The sequence below is a fragment of the Trematomus bernacchii genome, unplaced genomic scaffold, assembly GCF_902827165.1.
Source record: "Trematomus bernacchii unplaced genomic scaffold, fTreBer1.1, whole genome shotgun sequence".
Lineage (NCBI taxonomy): Eukaryota > Metazoa > Chordata > Actinopteri > Perciformes > Nototheniidae > Trematomus > Trematomus bernacchii.
Genome location: NW_022987705.1, coordinates 3,930,340 through 3,957,636, shown reverse-complemented (window position 1 = coordinate 3,957,636; position 27,297 = coordinate 3,930,340). Strand labels below are relative to the sequence as shown.

The window sequence follows — 27,297 nt, the reverse complement described above, 5'->3', positions numbered from 1 at the left end:
AAGATGTGTTTTATTTACACCCTTTTTTTCTACATCCACTTTCATTTGTGTACAGATTTCAACGGCTCGATGTCTTGACATTTTGAATACTTTGCTGCTATCTTGAACTACTGGTGTTCATTCAACAGAAACATTATTTATATCGTGCTTAATGTTACATATTTGTTTTTATTTCTGAAAGCCACGTGAACTGAAGTTTGTACCTTGAAGAGTGAGCCCTTCTGTAATAGTATTAAGGCACTTGAATGTCTCTTGGTTGTTGTCGTTTTTATGATAGTTATAGCACCAAGCTGTACAGTTACAGTGCACCCCGTGAAAAGAAGACCTATCTAAATGTTTGAGAGTCACTGCTTGGCCTTTTTGTTTGATTTCCCACCTGCTCGTGTTTGAGGGTCCAGGTTTTTCAAGCTTTTACTGAGTCCATTTTTTAAACAAACACAGGTGAGGTTGAAGGAAATGGGCAAGTGCAATGCATGCAGAGATTCCTTACACTGAAAATGTCCCAATGATACTGACTATATGTGCCCAATTTAATTCCAGATACCAAGTAAATCACCTTCTCACAGACTGACATGGAACCCTAGGTATCATTTCCAAAAATAGTTTACAGAAGCTGTTGGTTTTGTGTGTCTTCTAAAACAGTGGCCATTATACGAGTGCCATACTATATTGATATGGTAAGATACGGTGTACCTTGGAAATCACTGTAGTGCTATATTTGCATTGATATTGTCATTAAAAATAAATTTTATATAATGAACTTTACACAACAAACAGGATCTGTGCATGTTTTCATGCCTCGTGGTGTTTCACAGTGGCGATGTTGGGGAAGTGGACATGATGTTCCCACTGCACTTCTGCAGCTGGTGTTGCATCTCCCTCCGTGTCCATGTGGGGGCGCTATAGTCACTCTACCCTACTTTTAGCCGGCTCATGCATAATCTGCTGCAAGATAGCACTCAGAAACAGATGCTGCATACCATCCATCAAATCTTAACCAACCTCTATAGTTTTTTTAAATTGCATACTAAGGGTGTAATGTGTTATTATAATGCAAAAAGTGAGGTTGAATGCAACTCTTATACATGTAGCTTTAAGTATGCAGCTAATGCTAACATGTAGCCTTGCTGCATAGGCTATGTGAAGGCATTTTGCTGTCATTATTTCACTATTATGAGTTTTTTTTAAAAGCTACTCAAAATCCAATATTGAGGTACAGTTTGAATTATATATAATTATCTTTCAAAGCTTATTTCTCACAAATTGTGACAATGAAGGAAAGAAAACCCTCTGGCAGGCTGCTATGAAATCTGACCCAGCTAGATGTGGTAATATGACATAATTAATAGAGTCCTTGTTTGATAACAATGCAACAATAGGGAATTCAATGTATCATGGACACTTCAGAGTCCTTTGGGGAATATCAGAGGGATGTGGGTTTTTATCTTCGGGGACATGACGATGGAGGCCTCACATCCAATAAACGGATGCCTTCAGACACCACGCGATGGGCTCTGACCGGTTGTCTGTCATGCTTCGGGCCCGCGAGGGGGGGTCGGCTGTTCAGGGCAGATGATTGGTCAGGGAGGAGAAGGAAGAGGAGGGGGAGGGGGAAGATCTGCCGGTGGGGGGATGGAGAGGGTGGGGGTGCTGTAGAAAGAGGCGGAGGGAGAGCTTTACCGCAGTATCGCTAGATTTCTGCACCACTCATCAAAACTCTGCGGCATGCAGACAAGAGCTGGGGGGGAGGGCATATTCTAGGTCTGTGCTGGAGTGTATAGGACCGCTTTCTCTTACTGTTACCATCCATCTTTCTGCTCTCAGATAGACCACAGTAGCGTGTTTGCCTTGATTTCCATTCATTTCGTGCGCTGTTTAATTGCTTCTCATATAGCCTCGGTGCTTCTCTGCTTAATTGCTAACAACCCGCCGCTTTATTGCATTAGGCCGCGTTTATTCACAGCTTTGGGATCCAAACTTGTATGACAAAATGGCAAAGGATGGAGACAACGGGTGGAAGGAGTATGTATGGAACCCGAGGACGAGGGAGTTCCTGGGCAGGACGGCCAGCAGCTGGGGTGAGTACTGTCCGGTTCAGCAATGCAGCAAACACGGTCCCTGGGCTCCGTAACAGTTCTTAGTCAGAGTCTCTAAAGCCTTTTCTTAAGCTACAACAGGGGACTCCTTCAGAAATGAAAATGTGTTACTGTAATTGTAATATCAATTTCACCCAAGTTATTTCCCCCCAAGGTAATGAGTTGTCTGTCGCTGTCCACTAATGCCTGGTGCTGGAATCTGAATGCGGCATAATGTGGAAGCCGGTGCAGGAAAAAAACCTTCCTGCCTGGCTTCTGTCTTTATTTATTAATTTATGGCACAGCTTTCGCTGCGCAATGCGCCCATCATAGGGGTGGGGAGGCATATGCACTTATTTCACATTTTGAATTAGCCAGATTACTGCAGCACTGCTGAAACAGGTCCCACTCTGTTGCAAAGTGCACACCATCAGCTGCTTCTCCCTTAGGAAGCAACAAGACAGCCTTAGCCAGCTTTATTGTGAATTCTGCTGCGGATAATACTTTCTTTCACAGGGAGATGGGGTTGCTGAAGTTAAAGAAGGTTTGCACGCCTGCAGTTTTATCTAATGAGCCTTCAACATGATGTCATTCATTTTTCAGGCTTCTCCCCCCCCCCCCCCCCCCCCCAGTGATTTTGAAAGGAAGATCCAACACACTGCCACACTCACTGTCCTCCTTTCTGCAACAAGCAGCCTGCATCTTTTTCAAAGATTCATGAAACGATAGGGCGCATATGGCTCAGTTCTAATGACATTGGAGCGTTTTAATCTGGGTAAAGCCGAGGGCCAAAAGCTATTTGTATCACCTCCAGGCCGGCCCCTCCCAGTGACTGTAAATCAGGGAGGAATTTAATCCTAATCTAATGACTTCATCGGCTGATGGGGAAGGTATCAATTCACGGGGTAGGATATCAAAGTAAACCACTTTCAGGAATTTAAATCATTTTTTTTAACACTGGGAATCAACGGCACTTTAGTTTAGTGCTTGTGGTTGGAATAAAGGGATTTTACTCGCAGTGGTATTCTGGTTGTGAGTGGACATTGTACGTTGAGTGCTTGTGTTAGGAATCACCGACTGTAGCTTCCTCTGCTGAAATCCTCCCGCAGTGTACAGCTTAATCCAGCTCAGTGCGTCCCAGGTGCATTGAGGTCTGGTGGCCTTTTTAAGCTGTGCTCTCTAAGGCTTGTTAATTAGGCTATTTCTGTAGTCAGCCACTACTTGTGCTAAACTTGGCATTTCGCCCTTCCTCATTCTCTTTACGGTGCATTCACCTACTGTACCTACACCTTTCTGACTTCATTGCAGCCAATATATCAAATTGACATTTACTTTTCTCAACATGCATTGAGAAAATAGGCAAGATAACACTAGTCAGGTCGCCAGTCTCTTTTAAAAGGCAAATGTGTTGTTCCCACTCGTAATTATATGCAGTATAATGTAGGTGCAGAGCATCAGATCAAAGGCTTCTTTGAGGATGAAACACAGATTTGTGTTCTGCTTTGTGTAAAGAGCTGTAATCATATGGAAATAGCCTTGCTAAAACTGTGCACTCCTGCATTTAGATATTACACTGCCACTAGCTGACATTAGGCAAACATGGCTGCTTTGATTTAAAACAGGACTAATGAAGTGTTCTGCACCTCCCACTTCCAGAAACAACAGAAAGGCTTTCACTGTAGGAGCCTTGAAGGAGCCTTATGGGAAACAGAGCCATGGTGCTGTGTAAGATGGCTGACTATAATACAAGATTATAAAAAGATTGACATTAAAAGATCCACTGCGCTAAGCTATTTATTCCATCTCCAGAGCATTTCATTGATCTGTTTGATCACCAATTTACAAAGCTGTGGCCCTCTAATTAATTCTGAAAGGAAAGAGACACCTCCTGCCATTAATGCTGAATAAAGGACAGGCTGCTGAGCCAACCGGCCCGGCGTTTTGTTCTTTGCTTTCAACTGCCGTCTGCAAACACAAAACCGGGGTGAAAGAGAGATGCTTCAGCGTCCATCATCACTGGGACTCAGAGGGCAGACATGAGAACATAACACCCTCTTTGCCAGGGGGAAAGCCACCCTGCCTGCACGATGACCCCCATTTGCACGCCTGCGCATCCACTCTCCCCCGGGTGGGGTCATATTCACAGTTCGCACAACATCCCCTCTGGGTGACCGGTGAAAAAACCACTTAAACACTTTGTTTTGTCACGTCGTAGCTCTGATGCTACTCTCTCTCCCCGCTGAAGTGCCTCAGGCTTGGTCCGGGGCCTCTGTTTATTTGTAATGACTCCGCTTGGTTCTTTTCCATGTGACAGACGGGAAGGCTCACTCTCGCCTCTTCTTTTACTTTCAATTTGAGTAATTCCAGGAACAATAGGATAGTAAAACACACACACACACACTAGCTGTAAATCATCCTCTGTAATGGCCCCCGTGGAGCAGCTTCCCCCTTGACATTTTGTTATGGATTCCTGTGAGCCTGGCTGTTTGGGAGGCAGATGCCGACCCGCTGACAGGCAGTGAGCTCCACGCTGGGGGCCGTCCAGCAGAGGCTCCGGGGTCGAGAACACAACGCAGGGCCTCAGGTGTCGATGCTTTAAAACGAAGGATGTGTCATAGAGAAAAGAGCTATTTATGTTTTCCTGCTCTCTGTGCAGACCGAAATGCCTGAGGTGGGAGCACACAGCTGCTTCAAACGTATTTCCATGAAGGAAACATCACATCCATAGAGGAGTCATCGAACAATACACCATTTACAGAGTGTTTTAGACAAGTCATTTAAGCCTTACTATTCAGAACAACAATAAGCTTTCTCTTTAGATGAGAAAAAGCGTCATGCAAATAGAATAAAAAAGTGCTTTTGGACTGTGGATCAAACAGGCAATCAAGAAATGTCACCTGATGAATAATCAGAAAGGATTAGACAGATAAATAAAATATGAGAAAAACAATGATTAGTGGCAGCCCTACTTTCTTTCTAATGTAACATTATCTCTATAGGCTTCTTACATGAAATAGGCCCGAGGCTATGATGGCATGTAATCTCCTGACCCTGCGGACCGGTCTCCAGGGGGTCCTTGTCCTCCTCCTCCTGTATCCCCCTCTGTCATCACACCGCCCCCCTCCTCGTGGACAGGGAAACTCTATAATGAAATCGATCATTTTCATCTTGCTTTAATGGATGCAAATATGTGAGGAAAGCAACCCAAAGAGATTGTGTTTTTTTCACCAATGAAATGACTCCCTTTATGCCAATGTTCCACCATTAATGTCCTTTTAAGCACCTAAAGGACTCATGTGTGAGTGGGATAGAGAGAGACAGATGGAACGAAGCGATGCCGGTTTAATGAGGATTAACTTGCCTCCTGTGACCATTAGCTGTCAGAAAGCGACCACACAGACACAACGCAGAGGAGACATTTAATTACAATCTACTCACATGTAAGATTAGTCTTAGTTCATGCGGTATTATGAATTAATGATCAGATGCTCGGCAGTTGCCAATGTCGAATGTAGCTTTTCTTTCTTGAATCAAATCGAAACCCTCTTACAGTAATCCACTGCCACCTGCACAGCGAGGGTATTGTGAGGAATACAAGTCCAGATACAGCAGTTACTGTCACAGATGGAATAGTCATAGTTTTTATTCCATAATGCATAATAAAGGCTTGGTCTTCATGTAGCTGAAGACTCACACTAAAACTTACATTATAAACAACATTATATTATGTTTAGACATGGTGCAATTATTCAATTAGCTAACAATTGAATTCCTCCTGAAAATGAAAAAAATGTACAGACTGAAATAAGGTACATGATTGAATGAAATGGTTATGTCTCACTGATAGTGCATACGACTAACACAACTCTCCTTTCTCTCTTTGTCTGCAGGTCTTATTCTTCTCTTCTATTTAGTTTTCTACATCTTCCTGGCCGGCATGTTTTGCCTCACCATGTACGTCATGCTGCAGACCTTGGACGACCACAAGCCGAAATGGCAGGACAGGCTCTCCACGCCAGGTGCGCTAAATTAATGATCCTGTCCTGATCCTCCTTTTGTGATCACAGTCCAGTGTCTCCGTGTCCTGACCCCATCACCTCTGTCTCTCACAGGTATGGTGATTAGACCCAAAGGAGATGAGTACTACGAGATCAAATACAGCACCCAGAACACCGAGAGCTGGGACATGTACGCTCAGACTTTGGAAAAGTTCCTGTCACGTAAGTCTGGCCTCTTCACCTCTCAAAGCTTACTGTGGATTATCCAGCTATCTCGCATGAATTGTATTTTACCCGATAAGAGATTATTCCTTTACAGTGGGTTGGAGATTGCCTTTGGTTTTAGTCAGTGGTTGAAGTACTCTACATATGTATCATTGCAGACTGAAACCCCACTGTTTCACTTGTGCCTTGGCCATTAAAAAAGAAATAAAATATCACTTAAAGAGTTTAGCCCAATTGAAACTAATGCACCAGCACTAACAATGACTTTGCTTATTTCAAAATGCACATGCACTTTTCTTGTTGTTATGATCTTTAGGCTTTATTGCACTTATTCTAAGTGCACTTATTGTAAGTGGCTTCGGATAAAAGCAGTGTAAAAATACTCAAGTACAGGTCAAAGTACTGCATTAAGAATGGTACATAAGTAGAACAAGTATTTAAAGGTGGGGTAGGTAAGTTTGAGAAACCGGCTCGAGATCGCTAGAATTTGAAAATACACAACCGGAGAAAATCTGCCACTTCCTTACAGAGCCCCTCCTCCAACACACACGACCAATGAGGGCATGAGATAAGTTTGTGCACAGATGGAAGGCTGACAGGCAGGTAGGCCATCCAGTTATTTTAGCCGGGCCGGCTCAAATGATTGGTCGTGCTTTTTACAGTACTACGGCTTCCACAGATGACATTTTTTAATGGATTTTTTGTCAAAGCACTTAAGATATTCATTGCTATCGGGATGTTAAGAGCATTCCATGGAATATAACAAAAAGTGTATCTCGAGCCGGTTTCTCAAACTTACCTACCATACCTTTAAGTGATTGTCAAAATGTACTGAAAGTAATAGCAGAAAAAAACATTGAGGTAGTTAAAAGGGTTAGCAGCACATCTGAGGAGCTGGAACTGTAACATGTCTTCATACTCTTTGTTTTTGGTTAATTTCCATCAAAACATCATTTTTTTAAAGTTGTGTGTTGTGCAAATCTAAATCTATGAAGTAATAACGCTTCAAAGTAAATGTGATGAGGTAAAAAGTACGATATTTCCCGTTGAATGGTAGTGGAAAAGAACTATAAAGCGGCACAGAACGTGAACACTAAATCAGCTCGTATGCTATATAGGTTAGCACTTCCGGTGTTTCCATAGAAACACCGGAAGTGTCCACGCAGATAAATGTGTCCGTGTATCGTTTGAATGCAGTTTTACACACAGAATAACCCCCCCCCCCCCCCCCCCTGCTGCCTTACAGCCTACAACAACACGGCCCAGGTGGAGAAGAACAACGAGTGCAAACCGGACGCGTACTTCCAGCAGGAGGATAGCGGCGAAGTGAAGAACAACCCCAAGCGCTCGTGTCAGTTCAACCGCACCATCCTCGAGGACTGCTCTGGAATCACTGACCGTCACTATGGATACCGGGATGGCAAGCCGTGCATCATCATCAAGCTAAACCGGGTAAGAAGGAGGGCAGGAGGGGGGAGGGGTGCTGTTGCTAGGAGACATGGAGACAGTGATAATGAAACTGGTTTGATAAAAATAGGGCAGAAAGGCGATCCGAGTAAGAATAAAGAAAGCCAGTATTAAGATTAGCAGAGATTAATCCACGCATCCATGATGTCATCAAATTAAATCCTATGGAGGAATAATGTTTTGTGACAGATGTGACCTTTTAAAATAAAGTAGATAAACAGTAATATAAACATTATGAAGTTATTGTAAAATTGTTCAATAAAAGTCCTATTTGAATGATTTAATAATCGTTTATTTGTCATGCATTCATTTGAGAAAAGGCTGTATTTATGGAGATTTCTTGCTTTTTTTTACATAACATTAAAACTGAAATTGACATTTAAGCTTTTTTTTTCTAGGAACTAACCAAAAAATAATCTGCAAATATTTTGATGATGAATCGTTCATATTTCATGCACAAATCTCAATTTGTAATCCTTTTGCTTTGGATTTAAGGCAGATGATAAAGTACATAAAAAGCAGTAAAATGCTGTTTTTCTCCCTCTCAGTATGGAGATTTCTTAATTAAAAAAAATATATAATTTAAAAGTGGATATCTGGGTATTTGGAAGACATTTAAAGAGATCACTTCAGACTGTTCTGGGCATTTCACCAATTTTCTCAGATTGACCAAACTAGTAATCCTGTCAATAATGAGCAGATACATTGATTATGAAAATACTAATTAGTTACAGCCATATCGATTATAGTCATTGGTTATTGCACGTTCTGGCAATTGGAACGTGATTGTGTGTTTAAATGAGAGCACATTGCGGACGGTGCTGGAGACTTCTTGTGTTTCTGTCTCTCCAGGTGATCGGGATGCTGCCAGGAAAAGATGGACAGGCTCCGTTTGTCACCTGTGGCCCAAAGGTAATCCCTTTTTAGTCCTTCCACAATGAAAGGCTTCACACAGCAATTTGGATTTCAGCCCAGTCGTGGCTATTGTCCCTCCCTCTCATCTGCAATATGCCACCAATCACTCATCATCTCCATTCCCTTTAATGTCCTGTATCGCTTCAACTATCATATCTGTACTGCATGCCATTTTGTCATTCACACCACTTGTGCGCTGTCCCTCCTCTCTTTTCCATTAATGTGCTCACTCTCAGAGATACAAAATTGGCAAAAATGAATGGGTAAGAACGGGATGTGACCTCGATTACAGATTTTAGATTAAAACATTAATAGTAGTAGTGAAGATGCTAGATGTGTGTATATCAAGATAATGTGTTTGTTTTAGATTTACAGAAGGATATAGATTAGGCTCACCTTTTCCTCTCCTAATTATATGTTGTGATGCATAAAGTGGCTGCATCTCATGACGTTGTTTCACCCCCACAGAAAGAAGACTCTGAAAAGATTGGCGAGTTGCAGTACTTCCCTCCCAATGGCACTTTCAACCTTATGTACTACCCTTACTATGGCAAGAAAGCTCAGGTAAGATCACGTCAGAAATCCATACTTGGTACATTTTGCCCAGGGTTGGCAGGGTTACTTTAAAATTGTATTCTGTAACACTTACTAGTTGTATTACTTCAATATCAAATGTAATGCAACAACAGAACAATGTGACCTTAGAAAAGAAGAAACCAAGATATTTAGAATAAAAAAAAAGTGTATTTATAGGAAAACCTGTCTTTCATGAAGCATATTCAGGCAGTACACCAACAATGAAACACATGAGCACATACTACAGTTTAAAGAAATCTGTTTATTAAACAAATACAATCTGAGCTGACAAAAAATGCTCCGTTTTAGTTGAATACACAGTTAAACTCACAGACACTATTTTATGAACATATAGGTTCACCTGCTGAATAAAAAAAAAGGAAAATTGAACCATAAAGCAGATTAAGGCAGTAGGCGTATGGATTCACACGTAAAGAATTAGCCTACAGAACAGTACAGTTTACAGAGAAGAAGAAATCAAATCTGACCCTTTCACAACAAACAATAAGTCTTTTTTTATGCAACTGTAAGGGGGAACACTTACTCTTTGTCGTATCCTGATTACGTAATCCCGTTACATGTAATCCGTTACTCCCCGAGCCTTCTTTACTGTAGCTGTCATCTAAAGCCGGCTCCTTTGAGATGAATCAGACATCCAGTGCTGTGTTTAAATACGCCCCTTGGCTCTGTTTCTGCAGGTGAACTACTCCCAGCCTTTAGTTGCCGTCAAGTTCCTCAACATCACTACCAATGAAGACGTCAACATCGAGTGTAGGATCAACGCCAACAACATTCCCACTGGAAGTGAAAGAGACAAGTGGGCCGGAAGAGTGTCTTTCAAGCTGAGGATCAACACTATATAGGTTGACCTTTTTTTGTTTCTCTCCTGAAAAACCACTTTCTTCATTTTCTGCAACATTGCAAATACACAGAAACAAATCTCAGTATTCACACCCTTTGTAGAATTTGTTTACAACCCCTTCCTCCCTCCCCAAAAACAACTTTTGGGCGGGGAAATTGTTTGTCCAGTATTGTGATGAGATGGGGCGAGAATAAAAGGGTGGTAATCCTGTCATTATTTCTGTCTGTGAGCTTTGGGATGAATTCTTTTCTGTACATTAGTTTGAGGTGACGTCTATTTATACTGCATGACAAACTAGGGGATGTAAAGAATGTGAACATGTGTTTTCAAAGTTTGCAAAGGATCAGCAACATTAACACTTTACTGCTGCTCCCCTCCTGCTGCCTCCTTATAGAGTACCCCTCTATATACCAATATACACAAATTACAATACAAAATGTGTATATCTACAGTATTTATACGGTATCATAACCTTATATTAGTACGTCTATTTTGTTGCACTTAAAAGAATAATCCAACAGACTCGCGTATATCGGGTGGATGCAGAGATGAAGCCATTTTGCATGTGTGTATTGTCTTAAGTGTGCTACGAGGGCAGGAGGCCCCTACGTCTCACCACCTCTCTGCTAAGTGTGAACTAAGGTTAAAAAAAAAAAAACACCAACCACCAGGAGGGGCCACACTGTAATCTACTAAACCCTTACACACAGCAAGTGTGTGTTTCGCTAACAACATACTGTAAGATACGCATCTCCAACATAAAAAGACAAATGGAGTTACAGGAGAGGTTAAAACCTTTAAGAGTGCGTGTGTTTGTGCATGTGTGTGCGTGTGTGTGTGTGTGTGTGTGTGTGTGTGTGTGCTCCATTCACGGGTCCCATTTCATACTGTAGGTCGGGAAGTTGCATGCAATGTGCAATATTCATTAAGTGACATACATTATGAATGCTTGAGTCCATTCTACGGATGAGAGGACGTGTGTTCACGTTTGTGTCGCTTGGAGCGTTCATATTAACCACGAAAGGAGACATCGATGTTTCACATGTCTTACAGCATCCTCGTAGTTTGACAAAAAACTAACAATCCCTCCGATCCGACCACCTGAATATCAAATGAAATCACATCAACACATTCCTTTATCATCATTTTATTCCTAAAGCTAAACCAAGAGCCATTTTATTGTGTCTCTATTTTGAATTTGAATATTTAGAAAGGTCTTTTTTTTGTGCGTGTATTGCATCTATTTCATATGTATCAGAAATAGATGCGATTGTCATATTTTGTATTGATTTACACTGCAAGTGTGCTTTGAATTAATTGTTGTACAGTTTTGGAGGATGTAGAAGTTTGTGTTTTGTTCCCTTTTTTCTTTCAATTACACCCATTATCATCCTCTAAAATATCATCCAGGGTATCGAAATGTATAGTTTACAAATTCCTTTAATGGTGACTAGAGTCTTGAATAATATGTGAGTTGGTAGTTTTGTTTTATAGTCCTGTAGGGAAATGGACACACTGGAGATCTCCTTCCTAGAGGGGGATACTTTTTCATTTTATTTGTCGCCCCCCCCCCCCCCCCCACTGCTGTATGAATCAGTCTGATGGCATAATGAGACGACCAGTTTATAAACCAACATGTTGGAAAAGCATAGATGAAGCCTGAATATGGTGCTGCTTACTCGACGTGCATTCATTCAGTGTGCAGTAAAGGCTATTGTAAGAGACACCTGCAAATGTTGGCGGGCTAAATCCGTGCAGTCACGCTTTGAAATTCGGTCACTTTAATTTGGCTACAGATTGCAGCAATCCTGCAAATGTGGAACGGGCATCTGTTCACTCACATTAAGGCCTGGCTCCACTCCACATCTCCTCTCAGAGCAATGTGTTCCTCTCGTAAATATCTCTGGAATGCATTATATAAAAGACACAGATCTGTTATTGTCTGAAAGGTTATTTATAATGAAGGGTGTGCACCAACACTCAGCTGAGGCTCTCTTTTCTCTGACTGTCCACTGACATGTAGTTCTCCTCTGGCATTCCTGCTACACTTACTTAATTTCACTGTAATCTCTTAATCTGGTTAGCTAATCCGGAGCAGGCACGCTCAACTTCTTTACCCTACTTTGTCGCTCCTCCCCCTCATGTCAAAGGATTCTGCAACATTTTGTGTCAATTCAATCTCTATTTTACCCCCAATCATTCTTAAATTGATCAAAAATAAATGCGTCATTGCTGATTTGGACATTGTGTTTTTACTCATGTGCATGTGAAGATTAGCTCTTCAACCAAAGATCTTCATCAAAATTTGATTTATTTGCAATCACACATCCTCTGCAGAGATAGGGGTTCAGGTGGAGGGATTAACACCCCGTGTAATATAATAAAAGCCTGCTCTTATATCATAATATTAAGAATAATAATAATAGTAATATGCACAAAAGCAACGTGTCTCACTGCAACATAACAGTGCCTCCTGGTGGACAGACAGTGATGTCCCCCAGTGTCACAGAATGTTATTTCCTGTTATCTCCATGTATGTTTCTTTTCTTCCTCTGTGATAATTTGGAGATGTCCTCAAAAAGCAATATGTATTTCTTGTGCGGATGTATTTATTGGAAAGGCTCATGAAAAGCGAAGAAGAAGAAGAAGAATAGGATGTTGCAGTCAGGCCGTTTTGCCAGCATGCAGTATGGTGATGGAATATTACAAACAAAGTGTTGTTTTATTTATAAGAAAAGAGTATTTTTATCGCTATTTTGTTGTAAAGAGGAGAGAATGTATAAACTTGGATTGTATCATGTCGTGGGAGCTATACCTGCATTTAATCCAACGAACGGGGAAATGTTAACAACTTGGATGGAAAAGTGTTTGGTTTTTTTAATATAGGAAAATGTTTTGTCATGGCTTGAGTCCTTTCTAAATTAAATTGAGATCATTGTTTGCAAATGGAAGTTTTCTGAAACTAAGTGTTCAGACATTAAAGGGAAAACATCAGAAAAGCCTTCAGAGAACTTTCAAGTGCAAACCAGAAACTCTTCAGAACAAAACTGCAACCCGGTCCAACGCAAATGTCAGAGAGAATCAACTACTTTCAAAGAAGGAGTTATTATATCAACCCCCCCCCCCCCCCCGCTTCCCAAACCCCTCGTCTTAAATCGTACTTTTGCCTAAGACTGTGGTGTAGGTATTTCATGAAATTTGTCGAGACACTCTCGCCCCAAAAAGGATGATAATTATATTCTGGATCTTTATTTCTTGCTCTTACTGTATGTACATTTTTGCTCATGTTTACTGCAAACCAAGATAGAGAAATAAATAAATGTCATTTAAGGAAACTCTGACTCACCCTTTATTTCTCCTTCCTGTCATCTTTGGTGTTTTATGGATGAGAGAAGGGATTTATAATTCAAAGACAGATGGTGATGTGGATCCTTTCATCGTGGCTTACTGTGAGTCAAATTATGGGTGTTGCAATCAACTGGTATTGACGAAAACCATGATATTTAAAAAATGTAATCTTAAAATACTACTTTTCAAATATTCCAGCACCTCTTTTGCACAGATACAGTTAAAGACTCCACACACTAGTTTTAAATCAAATGCATTTGCAAGCATTTTTCCAAAACACACAACAGACAAAGTTTAATATGGTCAGACAGATATCATTATTATCGCAAAACATCGTGAATTATTTTTAGCTACAATAACGTTGTAGTGAAAATCTGATATTGCTTCAGGTCAAATTTAGTACGGGTGTTGTAAGGGGGACAAAAAAATAAGCTATAGTCAATGTCAAAAGCAGTGTCAGGTAATCTAAAGTAATCTCATTCTCTGTAATCCTCGGCCTACAGCACCACTGAACTCCTGAGTTTAACTCTCAAACTGACACATGCTATCTGTGTGAGTAACAGAGGTGTGAAGTAACTAAGTACATTTACTCAAGTACTGTACTTAAGTACAATTTTGAAGTGCTGGAGTATTTCTACGTTATGTTACTTTGTACTTTTACTCCACTACATGTATTTAATACCTTTAGTTACTTTACAGATGTGGATGAATGATGTGAAATATAATCAAGTGTTAAATCAGACTTTAGTTCCACCTGGAGTAAATTCACAAGCTACCCTGCAGTATACAAAGTCATTCAAACTAGCTGCACCTTTACCAGCTTTGAGAACACTTTAATGATCAATCATTATAAAACATATCATATATATTATTCTGAAATGGACCAATCTGCATAATGAGTACTTTTAATTTTGGTACTTTAAGTATATTTTGATACTAATACTTTTTACTTGAGTAACATTTTGAATGCAGGACTTTTACTGTAACAGAGTATTCCTACACTCTGGTACTTCTACTTTTACTGAAGTACAAGATCTGGTACTTCCTACCTCTGGTGAGTAATGCAAGTAATGAGAATATCTACACTTTATTTTACAAGAGGAAGCAGTGGCGGTTCAAGATCAATTTCACTGGGCAGGGCAGTTTCTCAATGGGGGACAAGGAGACAAATACAGTGTCCAAGAATACAGCTCTTTAAATTCAGTATTAAGTCATAACGTGCAACATTTTTGTATTATAACATTTTTGTATTATAACAGAATTTATGTCAATAACTTCATTTTTAGTTTAGATAATTATTACCAGATACTTTGACTCAAGTTATATCACACTCAGTCAGCACTGTGCCCCCCCCACCCCTCCCCCCTGAAACTGGGGAATACATATAAATATAATTGATTCAGCCAGACTTTGTTTTTATGTTGTTTCTTAACACTTTCTGTTATTTGTTTTGGTAACATAATTCTTTTTCATTAACTTAGTGACAATTTTCTTTAATTCAATTATTGAAAAAAAAAAAACACCATTCCTGTTGACTTTGGCCAAGGTTACAGCACAGTGCTATCACAAATATCACTATCATAGATTACTCTTTATAAGGGGGGGCCTCAGAGGGGTCAAAGGTAAGTGTTACAGGGGCACTGGCACATGTTGCCCCCCCCCACCCCCTCTAGAACAGCCCCTGAGAGGAATGGAGTACGTAGTGGAAATACCACGAGCAACATGTCATCCTCCTAACACATCACAGGTCAAAGATCACAGATTGAAGACGTGTGAATTCAGTTTTAGATTGGGCTGTTCTTTCGTCCTTTATGACTTTGCTTCCCTATATTCTGCCTCCAGCTGCTTGACGAGATTACAGCCGAGGAGCACTTCCTCTCTCTGACCTTCAGCCATCCCTCCTGTCTCCGTTTCTCTCCTTCAGACTCTATCCTTATCTCTCCTTCCCTCACCGTCTCTTCCTCAGAAAGACTGAGCACAGTTCACCGAACGGTAGATAGCCATGGGATTACATGGCATTAGAGGTATTTGTGGGTTTAAAATAGTCTGATCAAGAGTAGCGTAGGTGACCGATACCTCCACACAATTATCCATGTTAAACATTCTACATATCATAGATCTTAAAAATAAGCAATTCATTAATATGTTTCAGATTATGACTTAAAAAAAATATATGAATCCATTATTTTTACAAGTGTAATTATGAGAGGGAAAGCATTTGTATTGAGGTTAGAAATCCTGTCTTTTTTCCCACAGAGCAGATTATATCCACCATTACATGTATGTTGGGAAATGGAGATGTGTGTGGAAGAGCAGTGGAGCCTCTGCTGGACGGTAGGAATCATTACACAGTTCAGTGGCATTTAAATGTCAACGTTATCAGATTACTGGACCACAAAGAAACGAGAACTCGATTCTCTCCTTTTTTTTCTTCCTCGTTTTTTTAAAAGATATTTAATCATTCTGAACATCATTCAACCATTTACAATATAAAACAGGAACAATCAATTCTCCACACTCACACTACAGTTGCATTTCAGTACTGTATTGTCCTTTTCTCAGCACTTGTTGATTCGTTGTGTAAAACCTCTTAAATCATGATAGATTGGTCCCAGATTTAAGGGCTACAAGGCAGCTAGACTTAGTCAGTTTTTGAGGTAGCATACAAAATCACCAAGCATTATCTACAGTTAAAACAGCAGTCATTTTCAATAATATTCTGAATGTAAAAAAATCACATGTGGGCAGGGGTTGGCACAAAAACACAAATCAATAAATTACAAAATCATCTCCCCTGCGATGATCTCCAGCATATCTTAAGCTGAACAAAGGTTACAGTGGTGTTTAGCTTATCTGTGCACCTGCTTAAATAATTCAAAGCCAGCCTAGATGCATCATCAGCTGCCCTTACGGTATCGAGATGTGATCTCATAAAATGTGATAAGGAATGTCCACACCGATCGAAAGCAAACACACTTTCAGTATCAGTTGATTGTTGACGCAGCACTTTGGTTTGAAGGGAAAAATATGGCACGTATGAATTCCAGCAGTAAAAAGGCCATTTGAGTTAGCAGCACGTTTTGTAGCTGTGATGCCCAGGATACCTTGAAGACAGTGCAAATATGGTCAAGTCTCACAGCCATTTTGTATTTTCTAAGGCAAGTCCAGCATGCCATTTTCTTCCAAGGCACTCTGCGTCCTGTCGTAAACCTCTCCCAGGGATTGTACCACTCTTTTTAGCAACATGCTCAGCTCCTCCTGGTTCTGCACACACACCAGCCGGAAGAAGAAAGTCCGCTCCGGCATGGCGATGAAGGCCAGCTCAGCGGCCTTGCGGACGAACCATGTGTGGTGGTGAGCGAGGGTCCCCTGATACGCCTCTCTGCAGAGCTCCGAGGGGCTCCTGAGCCGACCAGCCACCGGTGTTTCAGACAGTTTCTCCAGGAAGAGCTTCAGCCAGAGCAAAGCGCGGTGCAAACGGAGGAGAGTTCGACACCCAGAGTCCGTCTGGTGGTGGAAGTTCACCTGCCCTCGGTCCAGCTCTGTCCAGATCATGGTGCGCACAGAGTGGTAAGCACCAGTGTGTTGTGAGGCCTCCTTATCAGTCTTTTCCCCAGCTTCTGTGACCTCTCCGTTTATTGAGTGTATATCCGGGCCCACCAGCTCTGCTTCAGGGTCCGCTTCTGCCAACAGGGCCAGTTGGCGGATTATAGAGGTCTTGGTTTCTATCTCGTTAGATATCAGCCCCACCATCGGTCCCATAGCTTCCATAAACCTGGAGGAGTCACAAAGAGTAGGATGAATTATCTTCAGAGTCCATATCATGCCATAAACCATAAGATACTCCATTCTAAGTGTCTGTAAATGACTCTGTATCTGATGACTTCACCCAGGGTTCGGAGGGTTACTTTAACAAAGTGTTCTGGTACAATTACTAGTTACATGATGTAAATTAAAGTAATCGGTGGCGTTGTCGATTGTAACCAATGTATTATGTAAGAACATTGTAACCTTAGAAAAGAACAAACCAAGATATTAAGTATGAAAAAAGGTGTCCCCTTCATTAAGCATATTCAGGCAGTAGCCTATACACATACTATAGTTTAAAAAAGCAGAAATAAAATCTGAGCTGACAGAAAATTCTCCATTTTAGTTTAATACACACAGTTAAGATCACACACACTATTTTATGAACATACAGGTTCACCTACTGAATTAAAAGAAGAACAAACGAACCAAAGACTTGAAAACTATAGAGTAATTCAGGCAGTATGTATAGATTCACACTCAAAGTATTAGCTTAAACAACAGTACAGCGAACAAAGAATAAATAAAATCTGATCCTTTTACAACAAACACTATATGTATACTGTATATTTTTAGTTTTTGAAACATTGTAATCCTGCTAGTCATCCCCGATTTTGAGAAATGTAACAGTTATCTCAGTTACATGTTTTTGTAATCTGATAACGTAATGCTGTTACATGTAATCCGTTACTCCCCAGGTCTGATACCTCACGAGCTTGTCCCAGCTGGACAGCTAATATTAACCGAAGAACCAAGATATTCAGTATCAAAATGTGTCTTCTGTCAGAGATCTTATTTATAGGAAAGCCTGCCTTTCATGAAGCATATTCAGGCAGTAGCTTTTATTTTTTACTGCACATATTTTACATTGTATTCCATTCTATTTCAATGTAAATACTGCTTTATTTTATTTTTTATTTGACTATTTTTGTCCTCTATCTGTGTTTTTAAATGTTTGTTTTGATTGTATGTGCACCACGACACCAAGTCAAATTCCTCGTACGTGTCCACCTACCTGGTAATAAACCTGTTTCTGATTCTGATTCTGATTTCTGATACACCAACAATGAAACACATGAGCACATACTACAGTTCTTTAAATACATACAGTTAAACTATCACACAATGTTACCTGACAAGCTCGTCCCAGCTGGACAGGTACGGCTGCAGCAGGATGTCGGAGGTGAGTTCAGATGCAGCCTGCAGGTGGGACAGCAGCATGGACACCTGGAAGGTCTGACCCGGGCACCCCTCGATGACCTGTGACCCCTCGGCTCCATCAGCCCCACTGCTGTTGTACAGCTGGTGGTGGAGCTGCCAGTGGGGGATGGGAGGTGTGTGAGTGTGTGTGGGGGATGGGGGACAAAGAGAGAGAGAGAGAGAGAGAGAGAGAGAGAGAGAGAGAGAGAGAGAGAGAGAGAGAGAGAGAGAGAGAGAGAGAGAGAGAGAGAGAGAGATTCACCACATTTAAATTAGCCATCTGCTCCACAAAAACCTTATGGAGGAGATCTAATAAGTGCTTTATAATTTGCATTTGCTCTTACCGTGTTCCCCTGATTATAACCCTTTAAACAGGAGTCCCAGTGGTAATCCAAACCTCCGTCTGCAGTGAAACAAAGTCAAGAGAAACAAGAGAAAATCCCTGTTAATGTTCATAAACACTTTTCCACTGAAACAGAGACTTCTTTATTTGATAATGTTGCAAACACAAGGACAATATAAGCTGTGTGGGTGCATTTAACTAATACAATTACATGTTTACAGGTTTGTATTTCCATATTAATTATTGATTATTATGGGACATCATTAAACTTGTAATAACTGTTGTTTTTCTGGCCACTTGGGGGCAGAAGAGAGCACGGTTAAAGGTAATATGGCTGACAAAAAACTCGGTTTATTTACCGTGTATACAATCTGGTTCAATAAGAAACATACAACCGATGCAAAGCAACATTTGCCGATAGACTAAGTGGTATACAGCGTTAACAAAATGGTAAGAAGAAGAGGAAAACAACAACAACAACAACAACAACAAAAGACAAAGAAGAAGAAGAAGTCCTGTTTCTGGACTTCTGTGAATGTAAGTCAAATATATTCTGTTATGTTAGCTCTGTGTGTTGCTAATGCTACCACCAACTCTTTATCTGCCAGTTGAAAATCGAGATTGTTTAGCCTTTTCACTGAAAACGGCTTCCTGCTTCGACTGTTTAGTGATAGTGAACAGACACAGTATAAAGTTGAAGCCAGATGGCTAAACAATGAGCTTTGAGGAAGTCACTAAATCTCCATTGAGCCAAAAGGCTGCAGATTCAGGTGATTAATTTCTGTGAGTGACCCCATTGTGTCACATTGGCTTTTGATTGTACAAAATATCGATTTAAACCCGTTTTAAATTAGATGAAAGTATTTCTCATGGCTCATTAACAAACATCCCTGTCATGTGGCAGATCTGTTATTCTATTGAACCCTTGTGTTATGTTCACATTTCGCACCCTTTGGTAATGTTCGGGTCAAATTGACCCGGGACATATTTCAGGGTTTAAAAAAAATACAGAACTAAATTCAACATGCACAATTCCATATATTGTCTTTAACTCATTCCCCAACAATATAAATGAAATATATGATTCGTTTTTGAAAATACTCTTTGCTAGATCAAATTTAACAATGGAAGTGTCCATCGTTTTTTGTGATAAAAATGTAATTTATGTTAAAAAAAATACACTGTAATAAAAACTAGGTTTACATTTTGCTCATGCTTTTCTAGGACAAATGTAAATGAAACATTTTTTCATTAAAGGTAGGGTAGGTAAGTTTGAGAAACCGGCTCGAGATCCCTAGAATTTGAAAATACACAACCGGAGAAAATCTGCCACTTCCTTATAGAGCCCCTCCTCCAACACGCACATGACCAATGAGGGCACGAGATAAGTTTGTGCACAGATGGAAGGCTGACAGGCAGGTAGGCCATCCAGTTATTTTACTGTAGGCGGGCCGGCTCAAATAGAGTGGCGAAGTCCCTCCCCTTCCGGTGGACCTCCATGGGACCTTATTTCGGAAAAATTATGTATTGAAGTCAATGGAGAGAGAAAGATTATCTTTCGATCCCGTTTGAATTGTGCCACGAATTACACATATGTTGTTTGTCAATTTAAAAGATAATTTTGCAAGTAAAAAAAAAAAAAATGTGTCGTAAAACTGTGAAGTAACACATTTGTTTGTGTGAAACGCTCAATGAACTACATCTCTGGTCAACAACACACGTCACCAAGATGGCCGTCACTACTGTCTTGTCAACACAACGATTGACTACCCTCACTATCACCACAATGAAACACGTCCTGAAGAATGTCATGCAAAGCTGCCTGCCTGCCTTCCTTTGATTCTCTCTGAACTGCCTGGTCGTTTTAATGTTTAATGTCAACCATTTGTGCAGATAGCATGAAGTAGAGAAGATCGCCGATGCTAACGTTAGCGTTAGCATTTCTCCCCCGGGCTTAAATGGTGTATTATAGAATGATCACACCGGTGACAGTACTATTCAAAGGGTTCACGAAATATGACTACTACTCTTACTGTTTAACATTTTGGGTTACTTAATGTTACTTCATGTTAAGGCTAATAAAAATGACAAGGCTGTAATGCTAACTAACGTGCTAGCTACTAGCTAGGTAGCTAACTTGATCAAGCCACTCCTGGTCCTTTCATCAGACGGGAAGCAAAAGAACGAGCAAGACCCATTGCTGGTATAATAACAACCTGGTACTAAGCACACAGGCATCTTGTTAAAGTTATCTTATCTTAGCCAGCGCCATATAGATAGATTATATCTATATTGCGCTGATCTTAGCTATCTGAATGGTGGAGGAAAACAATTGTGACATCACTTACGCGACTCTGGGATTTGTAGTCTTTCTAGTTACGTATTTTTCATAGTCTTATATTTCAACAGTTTTACGACAAACTGTGAATTTTGTTACATGGAAATTATTTTTTAAGATTGACAAACATCATATGTGTAATTCATGGCACAATTCAAACGGGATCGAAAGATAAGTTTTCTCTCCCCATTGACTTCAATGCATAATTTTTCCGAAATAAGGTCCCATTACCCAGAAGTAAGTGGGCGTGACTTCGCCACTCTATGATTGGTCGTGCTTTTGTATGGATTTTTTGTCAAAGTCAAGATATTCATTGCTATCGGGATGTTAAGAGCATTCCATGGAATATAACAAAAAGTGTATCTCGAGCCGGTTTCTCAAACTTACCTACCCTACCTTTAATGTTTATTATTTTTAATGTGGCTGTGGGGGTCCTTCAGCAGCTGGCTCTGAGTCAAGTTCATCTTCCAATTCGCTGTCAAATTCTGAGTTTACCTCCACATTATCCTCATCGTCAGAAATGTCTTCCTGTTCCACTTCACTGTGTTCTTCTAATGCATTCCACTCACTCTCATCCATTATTAGCTCCAAGGCTCTCTGAGCAGAATATCTTTTGGCCATTTTGCTGGTAGATAATTGTAGTTCTGCACTATACACTGTAATGTGAGGTTATGTCTCTGTTTAGTCCCTCCTCCGGCGTGCAGGTGCGAGGGGGACAGTGCGAGAAAATGTAAAATGTTTATACATTTCTGGAAGATCTAAAATGTTTATAATGTTCTAGGATAGTTTTGTGTACACACTACAAAGGGTAAAGATCAAGGGAAAACAGGATCAAACAGCTTCTCTATGCATACGCGTGCGTGCGTGCGTGTGTGTGTGTGTGTGTGTGTGTGTGTGTGTGTGTGTGTGTCTGTCCCGAACCTCTTATGAAGGACATAAATGCGGGTGGGCATTTTTTCATAAGTGGAAAAAAATAAAAATAATCCCACATGTCCTTCACAATAAATAAGCCCCGGCCATTGAGTTTCAGGTTGAACGAAAATATCCTTATTTATTTTTTTATTCATTGAAAATGGAAATCGGAACACCACACAAGGGTTAAAGAAAACAAGCTAGGAAATGGCAGACCCCTGTTTTTTTATATTGATTCATTCCACTTAGTAGTACACAGTATATAGCTGAAAGACAAAGAGCTATGGTTGTTGCACATTGTTCCTGCTTTGGAGAATTTGTGGACATGGTTATTATCTAATTATATTTTTCTACATTTTTACAATGTTCATGCTTCCTATTCTTCTTTCCTGAAACATAGTTGTTAATTATTGTTTTTTTTAATCTTATCTTCAGTGGAAATTCACGACATTGCTGTGAAATAGATTAATGGTCAGTACATTTTCCCAGGAATAGAAAATGGTTGATGTTTATGATGAGAGGCGATATAAGGTCCTTTTTGACGGCATGTTTATGAATTTTTATCTTTTTTTTTTACAAGTGACAAAGCAAACCCTGTGAGTTTAAGTAAACATCTCCAACACTGACTTCCTCAGCACACGTCATATGCATCTAAGCCCTTTAACAAATCAGAGCCTTTAACTTGTTGAATATTTGTCATTTACCAGCATGCCTTGTTCAATTAAACTGTGGCATATTCCCGAGTAAATTCAGGGTAAGCTGTTCCTGAGTTCTTTTATTTGGAGCCTCCCTCAGAGGCCAGACCACACACATAGGGACCAGTGTAGCCGACCCCCTTACAACCAGAAGCCACAAAGCTGGCAGTAAAAAGCTTCCCTAAAAGATCCAAGCTTCCTGTCAGATAGCTCGTCTAGTTAGCCTCATTAAGATACCAAACATTCATTTCAAATACAACTCAAAGCCCGAAAATACATTTCTAACTTGCCTGTTACCGTAGGAGTTGCCAAACATTTTAACAGAGATGTTTGCCACTACAGACTAATAGGCGTATCTAAATATATGTTTCCTAATTGAGTTATTACTATTAGGATGGGCTAATCAGTTGGCTGTTCATGCTCCCAAATGAAATTTCCCTTCAGCTCAGTTTGCAGTCTGAAACTTCACATCTCTCAAATCTTTAAATTTAATCCAAGCTAGAAAAGAAAAGTCACATTGTCCCAGTTTGGACATTGCTAAACAGCTTACCAGTCCATTAAGGAATGGATCTAAATGGCAAAGAAGTGTTCATTTTATTATGTGCTGAACTTTATATTGCCATTCTGTAATTTACGACACGCCATAAAGTTTGGTTGTCATTTGCAATAGAATCCTTGTGAAGAATACAAGAAACTTTGCCTACAAAATCACAGTAAAGTCTATATTTCAGCAATAGTTGATCTAATGTGACTGATAATATGTCATATACAAAAATAGGAGCAACAGTATCATCTCCCAATTCAATAACATGTGAAATCATGCATGGAAATACTTCTGTGATGTTGTTAGAAAGATTTTAGAGTGGGTAAAAAACTCTGGCGTGACCACCATGCTTGATTCAACAGCAGCAGTCTGTCCATGTGACACATTCCTGATATGTAGCGTATGCATTTCAAACAAGGGAGGGATTGTTTAGATTAGCAGCACAACCTAGGAGCCTGAACACAAACACAGAAATACTCACGGAGCCACAGGGAGCCGAGGAACAGCAGCAGCACCAAGATAGCCGCCGCAGCCTTGCTCTTCACACCCATTCTGAAGTCCTGCTTAGGGTCTGCCAGCTCTCTTCCTTCTCTTTGTCCCTATGTTTTAATTCCTCTGGTTCTCACATGAGTCCTTTCCCCTTGCACTGACTGTCGCCACAATTACTCCCTGCCGGACCCCTGCCTCTGACCCCCCCTCACCCTCCTAAATCTTTCATACTCCTCCCCAAAACCTGAAATAAAAAGTTCTCCCAGCCACCGTACCTCACAGAGAGCCCCTGTCAATGTTTAACTCTATTTTACCACAGCTGCTTTCCCCGTCACTGTCACAGCTCAGCCTGATGTTGCTCTTTCTTTTTCCCTTTGGCTTTCTTGGATCCACGTCTCTCCTCTACCCTGCCTTTGTTTCTGACTGATCTTGAAGCTGCCTGCCTTATTGTTGTGTTGCTCAACCTGAGGGTCCAGAGATCAGCCGTGTGTGGCTGATAATGCAGAGCCAACGCGGCATGTCCGCCAGTAACCCCCTTCCTTCGAATTCATCTTGTATATATGCGCTATATTCCTGGTCAGTATGAGGAAACACTTGCTCCATCGCCTCCCTCCCCCTCTCCCTCTCTTTCTCCCTCTATAACTCATTCACACATACCGCTAGAAGCACCACCATGCTTACAACAGCTCTCAGACACACATTTCTGAAAATGTATCGTTCAAATGGGAGTGCAACACATCAGGACACTCTCAATGAACACATATTTCCCCCCCAGTCTTTACATGTATATGTATTGCAACCCAGAGTAAACCGCTGTATTGATTCATTTACAATACGATTATGTTGTTGCACAGTCTGCGTTTGGTGGCTGAACAGAGCAATGTTATCCTTGTTTGTCAATCAATAACACAGTCTAACCGAGCTTATCCTAGCTGAGCCGGCAAAAGGACTAATGATGTCCACTGATGCTAATCTAATTCTAGATATGACAAAGACATGTACAAAAACATAGTGGGAGCAGACACATGTCCTTTCCCTTGTGATTCATATTCTGTAGAATATCATGTTGGATTTCCAAATGCTAATTATGGAGGAATTCCATCGGATTGTGTCTAATTGAAGTCTAAAGTCTGACACATGTCGCAAAAAACTGGAGGAAGCGTAAAAGGTGTTGCCATGATTATCACCTCGGATAGTGATAATCAAGGGACAAGGCACTGATTGGTCGCTATCAGTGGGTTGGCTGTGGGGGAGGTGAGCAGACATTGAACTCCACTCTCAAGCCGAAGCACATGTGTGCTCATGGAGAGGGACTTAACAATGGTGTTCTGCAGTGGAGGAGCGGGAAAAGAAGTGAAAGCAGGGGCATTCATTACTTGGCTGGGAGGAGCTGGTCATGGGGCTTGTTGCTCTGTGCAACCAATGAATGATCCCTTCTGAAAAAAAGGCAACAACTGAGACTGTGAATCCTTGTGAAAAAAAACATGTGACTCTCAGGAGACTTGGACTGTTTGATTCCACACTGCTGGAGAAATCAGATTAAATGTTCAGATTAAATAACATGCATTTTAAATAGAAATATTCCCACAAAAATGTGTTTGTTGCTGCCCATTCTTGACAGGAATCCCACGTGCACAGTACTAGTAGACTAATGCATACGGCATGACTTCCCACTGTGTGAGCATGTTTATGTATGGGGGGTTTGGCAGGGCAGGAAGTGAAGAGTGAAAAATCTGGAAGCATTTTCACTGCATTTAAAACTACATTTCCCCTAGGTTAGTACGTTTGTATTTAAATAGTTTTAAATGTAGGTAGAACAACAAGCTGGGGGATTGTATGTAATGGCAAAACAAAAGGAGAAAGAAAATTAGAGACCATCTTGCTACAGAATCACAGGCTGTGATGCCAAATCCTGCCAGTTGGAGGCAGGTTCCCCAGTTATGCCAATGATAGTAACTCAGTGGTTCTCAAAGTGAAGAAAGCTTGAATGAAGGGTATAAAATATGGGCTCTTCTGCATCTAGGTTGTCCATATAGCAAGCGTGTTTCAGCTTCCTAATGCAAATATCAGTTCTTCATAGAATAACTTTTGGATTCTGAATTTTACTTAACTTCTATGAAATAATGATTTAAATAAAGGCTATTTATGTGTTCTACCTTGAGGTTGATTCAACCCAAAAAAAAGTATTTGTTCTTTATGAGTAAAAGTTATGGGGAAAACATATTTTTAGGCCCAATGGCATCACGGTCCTGGAAGTTGTAATTCCACGGTCAGTAGTATATTGACTTCTTTGCTTTGTCTTCAGGAACACATTTTGCCATTATGACACACACATTGACACATACATTGACACATACATTGACACACACACATTGACACACACATTGACACAGGTAAAAAGAGTACCTGCATTGCTGTCGCAGCTAAAAAGGCATGATCATAGTGCCTAATGGTTCGGCTGAGGTACAACCCCCGAGAAATCAAACTTCTATCTGCAACAAGCTTTCAAAGTCTTGTCTCACTGTGAGAGTTACTGACACCTTAAGACATTTATTGAAAAGAGTTAACTTTTATCGTATCTCTCTGGATGCACAGCCTGAACTAGCGAGTTACTAAAGGTTGTCATTGCAGTTACAGCTCTTTGTCCAACCACATTAACACTACAATAGTTTGAACCATTCACTATATTTATAGCACTTGTTAAACAGCAAACAGTTAAACACGCGTCTGACATTCTGCACCCGGTACGTTTTGAGAAACATTTTTGGCTTCAGCTGTACAGAACAAGAATGTATAAAGAGAACTGGATACAGTGTTGGTGGCATAGCCCCGTTCTTTGCTATAAAGGTTGCTCATTGCCTCATGGTCTGACTCTAGAGAACACAAATATAATCAGCATCCATTGGGCCCATTGGGGTTTTCCTTAAGTCCCGCCTCCCAGCAGATACGTCACGGTCTAAGCCCCAAACGCTGCATCTAGGAGGTTAATTTGCCCACTGTCCAAAAAACGATTTAGCGCCAACCTTATGCTTTAATTTTGTTTGTTTCAAACTAAAATGCTTATTATTTGTTCTCTACTCTTGTGTACAGAGGCCAGACGGATCCAGCTCCAGTCTGTCTCTGAGCTCTGAACTCAACTGAACTGAGTGTGAGACACATTATCCACCTTCTGCAGGCTCCAGTTACCTTAAAGAAGCTCATCTCTGTTTCCCTAACTGTATATTTAGAAGTACATCACAGACTGTGCAACTCACATGGCACATTCCAAAAATCAGTCTGTTGCCCTTGTCGCTTCAGAGTGACACTACTTATATTACTCACAGCACTAATTATAAGAGCAAAGTTAGTCCCTCGGTTTAAGTCAAACGTCCTGATTGTCTGATTTGTAGTTTTTAGAGTTACCTTTGTAGCGGCATCCACTTCTGTCCAGAAATCCTCGAACTTAAAGTAGATCCTCTTCTCTGTCTCCGTGGTTTTATGGTTTTTATGGGCTTTGTCTGCCA

The 27,297-nt window shown here is 40.6% G+C and overlaps 2 protein-coding genes across 2 annotated transcripts; one reads left to right on the top strand and one right to left on the bottom strand.

The window, feature by feature from the left end:
* Nucleotides 1-1,990: 1,990 nt before the first annotated feature.
* atp1b2b (ATPase Na+/K+ transporting subunit beta 2b) lies at nt 1,991-13,095 on the top strand. The gene is made up of 7 exons (XM_034140273.1): nt 1,991-2,078; nt 5,966-6,094; nt 6,188-6,295; nt 7,545-7,750; nt 8,618-8,677; nt 9,149-9,244; nt 9,955-13,095. Exons 1-7 carry the CDS (start codon nt 1,991-1,993, stop codon nt 10,117-10,119), a joined length of 852 nt encoding a protein of 283 aa, XP_033996164.1. The 3' UTR covers nt 10,120-13,095.
* A 2,807-nt stretch (nt 13,096-15,902) lies between these two features.
* gltpd2 (glycolipid transfer protein domain containing 2) lies at nt 15,903-24,314 on the bottom strand. The gene is made up of 4 exons (XM_034139814.1): nt 23,787-24,314; nt 18,818-18,876; nt 18,406-18,587; nt 15,903-17,241 (listed from the first exon to the last, which is right to left on the bottom strand). The coding sequence occupies exons 1-4, from the start codon at nt 23,854-23,856 to the stop codon at nt 16,620-16,622; spliced, it is 933 nt and encodes a 310-aa protein (XP_033995705.1). The 5' UTR covers nt 23,857-24,314; the 3' UTR covers nt 15,903-16,619.
* Between the last annotated feature and the right edge of the window lie 2,983 nt (nt 24,315-27,297).

Excerpts from the sequence above, each read along its gene's own strand:
- gltpd2 (XM_034139814.1), bottom strand. The coding sequence starts at position 23,856 with ATGGGTGTGAAGAGCAAGGCTGCGGCGGCTATCTTGGTGCTGCTGCTG. Across the intron at positions 18,588-18,817 it reads GTTATAATCAGGGGAACACG|CTCCACCACCAGCTGTACAA; the intron begins GTAAGAGCAAAT and ends CCCCACTGGCAG. Across the intron at positions 17,242-18,405 it reads AGCTGGGACGAGCTTGTCAG|GTTTATGGAAGCTATGGGAC; the intron begins GTAACATTGTGT and ends TGACTCCTCCAG.
- atp1b2b (XM_034140273.1), top strand. The coding sequence starts at position 1,991 with ATGGCAAAGGATGGAGACAACGGGTGGAAGGAGTATGTATGGAACCCG. Across the intron at positions 6,095-6,187 it reads GGACAGGCTCTCCACGCCAG|GTATGGTGATTAGACCCAAA; the intron begins GTGCGCTAAATT and ends TGTCTCTCACAG. Across the intron at positions 8,678-9,148 it reads TTGTCACCTGTGGCCCAAAG|AAAGAAGACTCTGAAAAGAT; the intron begins GTAATCCCTTTT and ends TCACCCCCACAG.